The 12,412-nt window shown below is 38.0% G+C and overlaps 1 protein-coding gene across 4 annotated transcripts; it reads left to right on the top strand.

Moving 5' to 3' along the window:
* The first annotated feature begins 395 nt into the window (after positions 1-395).
* fosl2 (FOS like 2, AP-1 transcription factor subunit) lies at positions 396-12,205 on the top strand. Of its 4 annotated transcripts, XM_067454947.1 has the most exons (5): positions 398-564; positions 909-998; positions 5,516-5,770; positions 6,492-6,611; positions 9,316-12,205. In XM_067454947.1, exons 3-5 carry the CDS (start codon positions 5,531-5,533, stop codon positions 9,868-9,870), a joined length of 915 nt encoding a protein of 304 aa, XP_067311048.1. In that variant the 5' UTR covers positions 398-564; positions 909-998; positions 5,516-5,530; the 3' UTR covers positions 9,871-12,205. The 4 variants fall into 4 exon arrangements, with proteins under 4 accessions (XP_067311049.1, XP_067311048.1, XP_067311047.1 ...); XM_067454948.1 differs by lacking the exon at positions 909-998 and having other exon boundaries at positions 396-564; XM_067454946.1 differs by having other exon boundaries at positions 398-998; positions 6,504-6,611.
* Positions 12,206-12,412: the final 207 nt, after the last annotated feature.

Below are 12,412 nucleotides of genomic sequence, written 5' to 3'. Positions count from 1 at the left end.
GTGAAAGTTAAAGGTGGGGAAAGAGGGGAGGGAATCCCTGACGCGTCTTTACTGTGCCTTTACCAAGGAAACCCATGCGTGTGTGCTCTGACGCAACTGCCCATTTTTGGAAACATGCGTCAATGGTCGATTCCAACTCTGAAATGGGGGTGAACGGTGCTGGCAAACATGTTTACAACAAATTAAAACACCTTAAACAATTTCTCTTTTTTCCGACTATAATTTGAAATTCAACATTTATCGATATTCTTTTATAAACTCTTCAGGGAATGGCAACGTCTGGCATAATGCTCTAAAACGTACATATTGAAACCCCTATTTTGCTGTGCGACTTATCAAGGCTGTGACGCGTAGACGCAGGTTGGCGTTGATAAGCGGAGCAACGAAGTAGAGTAGAGCCATTGAAGTGAGTCATCCAGCGAACGACGGGACCTGTAGAAGTAGAGCTGAAGTTCACCTGGTCGCCAAAATCAGTTCAACAAAGTCCAGAGCGGTACACTCATCACTGCCGTGAGTCACTGCTATAGGGACAGGACTAAACCCGCAAGAGTTCACTGAAGAAAAGTAGGTGCTTCACAGAATTTTTCTTTTTTTTCCTCCTTCACCTGGTTCTATCAGAACATCTCAGTAGCGATGATTATTAGACATTAGTTTTACACGGGAACATCAATTTGTTGGACTATTAAAGAGACTACAGAATTTGAGATCGCTGGCTTCTCTAATAGGCTAATATAATATTATGCCTGGATTTGACATACTGAGCATTAAAGTAGCCTACCTTGGATATCATTTGTAGAATTACAAATAGCTTGGACGTGCTTTTTTGTGCTACTGAAGACGCTGGTCGTGTGGGAATTCATTACCAAGCTTCTGAAAATTTCCCCCTCTTTCCCTGGATCATGTACCAGGATTACACCGGGACATACGACACGTCCTCCCGCGGCAGCAGCAGCTCACCGGCGCACCCGGACACCAGCCCCATCCCTGCCTCCTACCAGGTGCCCGAGTCTCCGTCTCCTGATCGCACTTTACATCTTCATCTTTAGTTTAACAGGCCTACCGTTAGTTATCATAAATAATCCAACCGTTGATTTACATTATTGATTACAAATTTGAAACGGTTGTGTTTTGTCCATTTCTGACCCATATGGACAAACCCAACCGTTAGTTAACATTTTTAAATTACATTTTTAAACCCAAGGGTTGTTTTTTTGTCCACATTTTAATTTGTCAATTAAAAGTTTTAATCCAACTGTTGAGTTTTGTCCATATTTGACCCATATGGACAAACCCAACAGTTATAGTTTTAATTTGAAATTGCATTGTTAAACCCAACGGTGGGTTTGACCATATTTGACCCAAACATGGGTTGAAACCCAGCATTTTTAGAGTGTAACAATGTGCACTTATAGCGTGTCCTCTTCACACATCATGTTATTGCAGTGAGCATCAAGCCATAATTACAAGCAGCTCCGCGAAATAATAACGCATTAGCACATGTTAAAGTCATGCATAAACTGCGATGCAAATGAGACTAAACTTTTCTACTTCAAAGACTTGCAGGTTGTCGTTTTCATTATGCAACTTCAAACACACTGAGTGGCCTTTAGAAGCAATACAAGTTTGTGCTTAAAATCTGGACATTGTATTATTGCGAGTGGGAACAGACGGACGATGCGCGCTTTAAGTAGCCTAGCTATATAAATGTAGGCTACATGTGTGTGCGCCACATTTTTCTTTATCTATAACTATTTTTACTGCTTTTAGAATCGTATCTGATCATCATTTTTATTTAAAAAGTGCATGGGGGGAGGACATACGCATCTGCGCAAAACGCGTAAAATCCTCTCAGAGGAATCCGTCTCGCTCTTCTAATACAGGATTTCTTTCTGCTTTCTGCAATCTATCGTTTTGGTAAGGTATCGCACATGTTGGCACTCATAACATTATGTTTCCGTGGAATTAGGCATCTCGTCGGATAAGGGCAGCAGTGGCGTGGGTGGCGTGCGTAATGTGAAATAAACCCACGGAGAGTGCGCGCGCAGTGGCCGCAGAATGCCACACTTCCGGGACTTCCAAACAGCGACTGCACTTAACTAAGCTTCAGAACATGTGTGCTTGTCATTTTGCTAATCTGAAAACACCTTTCATTTGTCCGTGATTGAACTGTGAAGTTGGAGAAAAGAGAGCCAAATCGGATTTCGAGCATGGCAAAAGTAAATATGACCAAAGAGGGCTTGCAAAGCAGCCTTACTAGAACATGCCATGGAGATACTTCACACAAACTTTGTGTGAAGTATCTCAAAGCTTGTGCAGTTTTATAAGCTGTCCAATATGGTTAATTAAATATGGCTGTGCCTTGAGTAAATTCAGTTTACAAGTAAAATAATAATCAGTGTATACTTCAATAAATGCATGTATTTAATATATACTAACGGGAGTTATGCAACTTTATGCATGGACAAAAACTCACAGACTCGCAAAATTGTCCATGTAAAAAGAAAGAATGTCGGGTTACACTTTAATTTAAGGTGTCTTTGTTACAATTATATATTTAAGTAAGGAGTAAAGTATCTACATGCACTTACTCTAGGGTTAAGACTAGGGTTTGGTTTGCAATTATGCATAATTTATATTTATTACTATAGGAACTGCATGTCACATATGTAACAATGACACTTAGTGTGACGCAACAAGTAAAAAAATCTCTATCACACTTTATAAGAAGCTTGTATGATGCTTAATAATGGTATTCTTATGTCTTACAACTAATTTTATAATAATTTATGTGTTAGCCACCGTTTTAATAATTAGCTACTTGTTATGGTTATATAGCTACCAATAATATTGCATTTAAATGCATGTTTCAAGTGAAGTGTTAGACTACTTGCATGTCCTCTTCATGAAGTGTTTTAGTCTTTTTTCCGCTCTGGGAAAGTGAATGAATAAGAGCTTGTGTCTGGGGTCAGTTTGGCAGCTTGTTCCCCAGACGCTGGTATTTTAATCACATCTGGAAGGTTTAACTGCTCCCGTCAGAAATTCCCGAGCATCATCTTGTCTTGTAGGGTTGCTGTTTTAGCTACTGAACTGGTGGAATAAACTGCCCCCTTTCGATTCCAGCGTGTGTTGTTTTTACTCCTTCGGGGGAAAATCAAGTGGATGCGTTTCGAGAGAAGAGCACGGAGCTGTTTCGCAACACAACAGAGAATGATTCAATGTGTTGATCTTCCCGGTCTTTCGTCATGAATTCAGTGGGAAGCAAACCCGTCAGTTCCTGGTAGTTACTGGAGTCTTTCGCAATACTTTACTGTGGAAAACTCTTTCCTCACTACCTCGTTAAAGCAACACTACACCTTTAGTGAACAAATTAAACTCTAGGAGCATTGACCCCCATTTTTTTTTTTTTTTTTTTTTTTTTTTGCTTTAAAATATGCTTGTTTTTTTAAATTCACGTAAGGATTGCTGTTATTTCCCGTAATTCATTCACCTCCAAATGATTTGTGGTGAACTTTGCCCGTCACATGAAGTCAGTTTCCCGTTAAAATCCCTCCAGAAATGTGTGAATGGAATGGAATTTGGTGGAAGGAATGTGCTGGCACGAGATCCCAGCGCAGTTTCCCGGCTGAGAGGAACAGACGAGCAGTCTCATAACATGATTCAGCATTTACATGTAGAAATCAGGTTACACTTTAGTTTAAAGCGTCTTTGTTGGAATGTAATTATACATTTAAGTACTGAGGGTTAGGTTTGGTTTAGTATGCATCATTTATAGTTATTACTGTAAAAAAAAACTGCATGTATCATATGTAACAATGACACTGTAAAATAAAATGTTACCAGAAATAATATAATTTGAGTGTATTTTCCAATTACTATTTGGGGAATGCTTGTTTGTAAGTCATTCACTGGAATCTTTTACAGATCAGAGGTTCACATATTTCCAGAAATGACTACATATGAACAAACTTTGACATAAAACTTTATTTAAAACTGAGCATTTATTAATATTAGTAATGGTAATTAATGTTAATTAGCAATTTAAATAGTTCTCAAATAAATAGTGTTTCGGTAACACTATTTTACAGTGTCATTTTTAAGTTTCATGTAATAACTATAAATTATGCTTAATTACATGCAAACCAAACCAAGCCCTAATCTTAACCCTATAGTAAGTACATGTAGTTACTTAATATTACTCTGTTCAACTGTAATTATACATTAAGTACTTAGACAATTAAAATAAAGTGTAACACACTTTATTTTACAGTGCCCTTGTTACATACCGGTATGTTTAATGTATTTAACATAACAGTAAATTATGCATAATTGCGTGCTACTAACCCTCAACCAAACTCTAAACCTATAGTAAGTATATGTAGTTAATTAATATTGCTCATTACTTAATGTAAATTACAATGTAACATGGACTCCTTAAAATAAAGTGTTTCTTATATATATATATATATATATATATATATATATATATATATATATATATATATATATATATATATATATATATATATATATTATAGTATAATTGAATACAAAATAATACACAATGCAGTCAAAAAACCCATTCTTGTTTGTCTAATACAAATTGTTGCCTGTGTGTTACACTTTATTTTAAAGTGTCTTTGTTACACTGTAATTTAAGTACTGAGTAATATTAAGTATTTGCATGTACTTACTATAGGGTTAGGATGATTAGGGTTTGGTTTAGGGTTATTGCATGTAATTATGGATAATTTATTACTTATATAGTAATATTTACTATATAAGTATTTACTATATAAATATATAGTATTTATTACTATAGTAACTGCATGTAACATATGTAACAATGACACTGTAAATTAAAGTGTTACCCATTATTGCATAGATATCTGTTTACCAACAGCAAGAAAAAAAAACACATTTAGTTTTACCAGTAGCATACACTTTGAAACTAAGGTTTTATTAAATTTAATCTAACATCTGCAAATTTTACAGTCAACCTCAAAAAGTTAAAAGACAGTTTGCATTAAAGAGAAACAAGACGTGCAAAAGTTCAGCGTGTTATTTTGATTGTCTTATAAACAATGTTCTTCCAAGAAGTCATATGCACTTCTAATGAGAGGTTTGTTTCTTAAAAAACACAAACCTGTTGTATTCCCACACAGCGGTGAAACTGTTGCCCATTGCATCACAGCCGCTATTATCTAAGCCTGGTCGGCTTCTGTCAGGGAGGGTTGTGGGCTTTCCCATGATTCACCGTGAGTGTGTCACCCTGTCGCTCTGGGGGTCAAGCAGTCAAGAGGGCGCAGAGCGAGGCAGCACGCGTAATGATTCATTAGTCTGCGATGATGGGAATTTGTAAAAGGGCTCAAAAGTGGGCGGCTAGGGGGACTGCTGTAACAAAGACCAAAAATGAATCATACAGTGTTTAGTGTATGGTGAAAGTACATCTTAATCCAGAGTCTCATCGCTGTAAAAAAATCGCCTATTCCTAATACATTTCCTCTTTTCTCCACAGAAGTACAGAGTAGACATGCCTGGCTCTAGCAGTGCCTTTATCCCGACGATTAATGCCATAACGACCAGTCAGGACCTGCAGTGGATGGTTCAGCCCACAGTAATCACATCCATGTCTAATCCGTACTCCCGGCCTCACCCGTACGGCCTGTCTGTGTCTAGCGGCCCGAGCCTCCTTGGCCACACGGCTCTCACGCGGCCCGGGGTCATCCGGTCCATCGGCGACGCCCGTGGTCGACGCAAACGGGATGAACAGGTTAGTCTTGCAAAATCGAACCGACAAAGCCTCAGTCAAGTCACCTGCATTTTATAGCGCTTTACAATACAGATTGTTTCAAAGCAGCTTTACAGTGATATATAGTACAAAAAAACTTTTTAACATCTATTGAATCTTTGAAGAATGACACTATTGACCACAAAACCAGTCATAACATGCCATTTTTTTTGCCTGAAATAAGCAAGCTTTCCATTGATGTATGGTCTGTTAGGATAGGACGATATTTGTCCGAGATGCAACTATTTGAAAATCTGGAATCTGAGGGTGCAAAAAAATCTAAATATTGAGAAAATCTCTTTCAAGTCCTTAGCTAATAATACGTTTTTATACATAATTACGGTAGGAAATTTACAAAATATCTTCAGTGAACATTATTTTTGCTTATCCTAATGACAAAAAAGAAAGATAGATCATTTTGACCCATACAATGTAATGTTGGCTATTGCCACAAATACACCCGTGTTACTGGTTTTGTGATCCAGGCTCACAAATATTATTGTCTTGTTTATTACTGTGAAGCTGTTTTGGTAAATTCAGGGTGATTGGGACACTTTTTCCAAGTCATGTGTGCAAAATATGTCCCAATCGCCCTGAATTCATCCCTATTGTATAAAGTGCATCTAAAATGCAAGGATTGATTTTATTTTATTTTTTACATCACAATGAATTCTGACAAACAACTGGGAAATCTCACTCCTAGTTTTATCTGCAGCTCACCCCTGAGGAAGAAGAAAAACGGAGAGTCAGGCGAGAAAGAAACAAACTAGCTGCGGCAAAATGTCGGAACCGCAGAAGAGAACTGACTGAGATGCTGCAAGGGGTGAGTTTTCTCATAGCGTTACAAAGACACAAGCAGCGCAAGTGCACCGTAGTGCAAATAGTGATAGAGGCTACTCACACTAAGGGCCAGATTTACCAAACAAGGCAAATTAGCGTTAGAGTGCAATTCTAACAAAACTCAGATGGGAGTGGAAAGTTCTGCACGCAATCTACTGACGGCAAGCAAATAAATGAACACAGACAGAGCCAGATCATTTCCATAATGACCAACACAATCCACCAGTTAGCATCTGGTTTAAGACATGCTTTTTTTGGTGGTAAATAATGCTGCCAACACCAAAAAATTGACACGGGCAAACCTTAGTAAATCACCCTGGTATGATTCATTTAAACATAAATGTTGCGTCTGAAAGGGAAACTCCTACAAATGCATATACAATAAGATCATAACTCTGTCCACGCCTTTTCACAGTATGTCTTTAGTAACTTGTGACAGCTGTTTTTAATGCCAAAAGAGCGCCTTAGTAAATCTGTCCGTAAGTGAAAATAGCAGCATTTTCTTAGCGATATGCTATTATCTAAAAAGAGACATTTTCTTTGCAATAAGTGTAGATAGTTGCTATTTATACTTATAAATAGTGGCAGATACTATTTGCACCTCAGTGTTGTTGTACATTAAACATATGCAATGGTAACTGTGTAAATTATTAAATTCATTACAATTATTAAATGGATGCCGCCTTATTGGGACAATAAAGCTAAATAAAAACTCGAGTCAGTTTGTGTCAAAACATTCTGCAATGTGCCTTACTATTGACAATGCATGGTTTTCTATAATTTTCGTCTTTCATAATTTTGTCTGGCCCAACCATACGTCAGTGGGCGGAGTTAGTGTAAATAGATACTCCGTTTTCTAAAATTACAAGCACAATGGGGAAACATGTTCACCAAACGCCCCAAATGAAATGCCCACAAATACTGCACTTATTTCCATGCAATTCTCAGTGTTTAAAAGCTGAAGGGACCCTAAAAAGACATTTTTTTACGACCACAGAAGACCAGTGTTGTCTGGCTGATTTGGGAATGCCCCGAGTCCCAGACAATGCTGGCTGTAATTGAACTACTTAGCTTTATAATGGCATCTCTCAGGCTGTCAGACCTGAAACATAAGGGAGGAATGTGCTATAGGGGGTTGGAGGGAAGCAAACATCTGATATTGTTCGAGGAGGAAACCGCAACTAACCATCAAACCCCACACAGTGCTGTCTTCTCTCATCCCTTCCCCCACTCTCTGCTTCATTCCTCACCAAATAAGGAAGTGTATCTCCTGTGACAATAACTAAACCCCTTCTTCCAATGTGCTTCTTTCTTTGTAAATCTAGCATTTGTTTTCATTTTAGCTTCCTTCTTCCTCATAGCCAAATTAATGAGACACAGACAGCAACAGTTTATCTTCGACTGTCTGGTCACATTGTTATGTCAGTCTCTGAACTTTCTGGAGGCTTGGACGGTTGTTTCGAAATGCTTGGTTTTGTGTCAAGCTTTCCATGCAACAAAGGAATGTGAACAGCTTAAATTTATTTGGAAAATACTAGCTTGTGTTTATAGGTGGGCGTTCCTTTGCTAAAGTGCTCTGAGAGTTCAATTTGAATTAATAATTGCACAAAGCCAAATCGTGCTTCCAGTTGTATTTTAATTATATGTAAAGCACAGGGTGGCCAGGTCTGTGTAATAAAACTAGCCCAATGGCCAATCAAAAATAACCAAATGACAATATCCCAAATATCAAAACTTGCCATTCCCATACCTAAATTACATATTTTACGGTCACTGTTGTGCAAAATGAAAACCAACTAGCAATATATCAAACCTTTAAAAGAGTTGGTTCACCCAAAAATGAAAATTCTGCCATTAATTATTCTCCCTCATGCCGTCCAAAACCCATCAGCCCTTCGTTCATCTTCAGAACAAAAAATGAAGATCTTTTTGACAACTACCACTTTGACACTTAAAAAAAGTTCATAAAGAGATTGTAAAACGAATCCATATGAATTGAACGGTTTAGTCCAAGTTTTCTGAAGAGACACGATCGCTTTATATGATGACAGACTGATTTTAGGCTTTTATTCACATTTAAACATTCATCAACTCAAACATCAGTTGTGATAAACGGAAGCTCAAGCATATTCACTTGATGTGTGAGAACCAATGATGCTCATTCTTGCGTAACACTGAACGTTTAAGCTTCAGCAAGAACCAATTAGGTTAGTTTTTGCACGTCAAAGAGGTTTATATGTGAATAAAAGCCTAAATTAATCATAAAAAATCATATAAAAACGATTTGGAATTCATTTGGATTAGTTTTACAATCTCTTTATGAACTTTTGAAGCGTCAAAGTGGTAGTTGTGTAGCTGTCAACGGAGGGAGAGATTCTCTCAGATTTCATCAAAAATAACTTAATTTGTGTTCTAAAGATGAACGAAAGTCTTATGGGTTTGGAATGACATTAGGGTAAGAAATTAATGACAGAATTTAAATGTTTCAATCAACCAGCCATTTAAAAGTAACCCAGTTCTGAAGGATGACCAAGTTCTTGCCCTAGGCTAAATATCATAGATATTTTAGGGGTGAGGTCTTTGAACTAAAACTTGTAAGAAACCACCAATAGCACCACTACTTAGTCTAAAGAATGTCAGGCAAATTGCAGCATTATAATTATCTTTATTTCTTTTTTTCATTCAAGGAAACCGAGAAGTTAGAGGAGGAGAAGGCTGACCTGCAGAAAGAAATTGAGACCCTGCAGAAGGAGAAAGACAAGTTGGAATTTATGTTGGTGGCCCACAACCCTGTGTGCAAACTGCCCATGGAAGAACGCCATCAGAGCTTGCACTCCCAGCAGTGTGCGCCCCTTCCTCTGAACATGCGCTCCAACCTGGGTCCCCGGGGCCCGATGAATACTCTCAACCCCGTGGTGGTTAAACAGGAGCCTTTGGAAGATGACGACGACGATGACGATGAGGACGACCCCAAAGTCCAGCACTCAGTCATCAAACCCATCTGCCTAGGTGGCGGCATGTATTGCTCGGACGGAGACAGCTTAAACACACCCGTGGTGGCCGCTTCAACCCCGGTGTCCACCCCAAACAACCCAAGCCTAATCTTCACGTACCCCAGCATGCTGGAGCCCGAGAGTCCCTCGCCCTCGTCGGAGTCCTGCTCCAAAGCCCACCGCCGGAGCAGCAGCAGCGGAGACCAGTCCTCGGATTCCCTGAATTCTCCCACCCTGCTGGCGCTTTGAAGGAAAACCAAACTTTCGCCATTCCCGTGGATCTCCAGAGCACACTCAGCTGGGATTTGAGTGTGGGACACCTCAACCAAGCTGAGAACCCTCAAGGGCTAATCTGCTCGTTTCAGAAGAGTTTTTGTCGTCGTCGTCGTATAAATGTACGTGCGAATCCCACTTACTATTTCCGTGGCGAGGTTTTGTAACGAAGAGGAAAAAAGCGGGAGGAAAGATTGCGTCGGCTTCAAGAAGAGCAAAGACCGCTTGACTAATAAGAGAGGGGACTGCTTGAAAATTGCATTCTTGATAGGTACAGAATCAGACATTGGACACTACGCCCTTCGAAATGTCATTATCCTTGTATTTGTGACGTGTGAATATTGTCCCACATTGTATTTTGTCTCTTGCTGTTTATGATATTTAGGGTTCACTGGATGAGCCTGACTGCTGTGTCGAAAAGAACCATCTTGTATAATAAAATGCTGACCTTTGTTGATATTTTGTATATGCGGCACAAGCACTAAGATAATTTGCCAAATTTACATAGCTTTTGTTATGTAAAGCAAACAGAAAAAAAATACTTTATAGCATCAGCGAATCTACTGTCAGGGATTTTTGTCTGTGTCAGTGAGCCATACAAGCATTACTAGAAGCAATTGCACACAGAGTATAACGGTGTACATGAGGGAAACTCCAGCCATATTAGGCTCTGCCTCTAGCCCTGACATGGCAATACTGCTTTTGTATTGGCGCACACTGTGGTTTTCAAATAATAATAATAAAAAGAAAGGAGCAAACTATGTATTACTTTTATAATATGTACTTTTGTGTCTCGACTGGCCCTTTTTTCAGGGTGCGGTTTAAACCGAATCAAATATATCAGCCATATGAGCACTTCTCCCTGAAACACTGGTTGGCTTTGATTGCCATGCACTTTGTCAGCAACCTTACAATCGAATAAAACGCCATTCCTTACAATGAGGGATTAAACAGGGAATGCAGAATGCTATTGAAAGCGTGCTGTGTATCGGACGCTGAAGAAATAAGATAGAAATTGCAATATTTTTTTTGTAAACATTCCTCGGAGAAGAAGCGATCTCAAGGCTACTGTTGCCACAGTCAGATAATAACTGAAGGTGAACGGGAGGATTTTGTTGTACAGTACGCAGCAAACGGAAAACAAAACAAATGTGGCTTCTGTTTGAAGGACTTTGTTGCTTATTTATGTCAGGAACTTTCAAGTAACTAAGAGACGACTTCAGTGTTTGTTAATCGAGTATGAGAGATTCTAGTTGCAAAAACCAATTTAATACCAAAAAAAGACAAAAAAACAAGATGTTTATGGACAGCGTGCTGTAAACTGTTCTCTGTCGGTCTTTGAACCCTGTGTATTTTGAGCAAGCCATCTGTACAGCTTTCTGCACATGTCCTGCTTATTGCTCTGTATTTTTTCTCTCTCTCTATTTCTCTTTTTTATTGCTTTAACTGTTGAAGGACAGAAAACAACCTACAAAAACAGCAATATGTAAAGCAGTGTTTGTTCCTTTGGTAATTTAAATTTATTATAATGATAATAAAAACATTTCCAAAGTGGTATTTTTGGATAGTCGTAATTTGCTTGTGCATTTATTTATTTGTGCACAGTGTTTTGGGTTTGTTGGATATCTCATTGTTGCAATGTGGTGCTTCTGTGTTCAACCAATCACAAGATGGCCGAATGCACCTGCTTCATGCATCAGTTCATCTCGGATTTCTGCATTATTCATCCTAACTTTGATAGACAGCTTTGCTTTATCCATGGCAGTGTTAATGACAATACAAGACATCAATAATATTTGCTTTGATGAGTACATAAAAGCATTATTTCATAAATAGGGATGAAGAAGTAAAGCACATTCAGTATGTACAGTTTTAAGTACAATACTTCCTGTTCATAGGTCATTGATTATTCTGCTGTAGTTCTGGTTATCAAGATTTAGCAAGCTGCACTTTATGGAAAAAATACATGAATAGACTTGTGTTAGGAAACTAATTTGGGCTTTAATTTCACTCTATACACATACAGTACAAATGTCCAGACTGATGTTTTGGTTAAAGGTGCATTCATTATCTTGCATTATTATTATTATGAATGGATGACCCACTGTCTCATTTCATCAGATCAAGTTTTGTATTGATTATGTACGAGGTTGAAAATTATTTGCCAAGTTTGAGATTTTTGGTCAGAATTGAGTCCATTTAAAAGCATTAATGGCTGTTTTGCAGTTGTGTGTTGAGCTTTAGGCCAAAATTCATGTGTATGTGTGGAAATCTTTTATTTTGAAATAAATATATTGGTTTTAAATCCTGAGATGTGTATTCTGTGTACAGAATTATTGCAAGTTATAAACTATTATGATGAACAATTTCTCATTTCAGATTTATCACAGGACTTTATTAATTGTTTTTTTTTAAATGGTTCTCAGCTCCACAAGTCCTGCTTAAAATTACTTGACGGAAAAATAAATTACGCCTAAATGAAAATTTTTATATATATATATATATATATATATATATA

This window comes from Pseudorasbora parva, chromosome 10 (genome assembly GCF_024679245.1).
Source record: "Pseudorasbora parva isolate DD20220531a chromosome 10, ASM2467924v1, whole genome shotgun sequence".
Classification (NCBI taxonomy): Eukaryota; Metazoa; Chordata; class Actinopteri; order Cypriniformes; family Gobionidae; genus Pseudorasbora; species Pseudorasbora parva.
Note: the sequence above shows the minus strand (reverse complement) of the source record. Positions and strands in the feature narration are given on the sequence as shown.

Bases quoted from the DNA above. Each gene is read 5' to 3' on its own strand.
- fosl2 (XM_067454945.1), top strand. From the start codon at position 900: ATGTACCAGGATTACACCGGGACATACGACACGTCCTCCCGCGGCAGC. The intron at 999-5,515 runs GTGCCCGAGTCT...TTTTCTCCACAG, and splicing joins CCATCCCTGCCTCCTACCAG to AAGTACAGAGTAGACATGCC. The intron at 5,771-6,491 runs GTTAGTCTTGCA...TCTCACTCCTAG, and splicing joins GACGCAAACGGGATGAACAG to TTTTATCTGCAGCTCACCCC.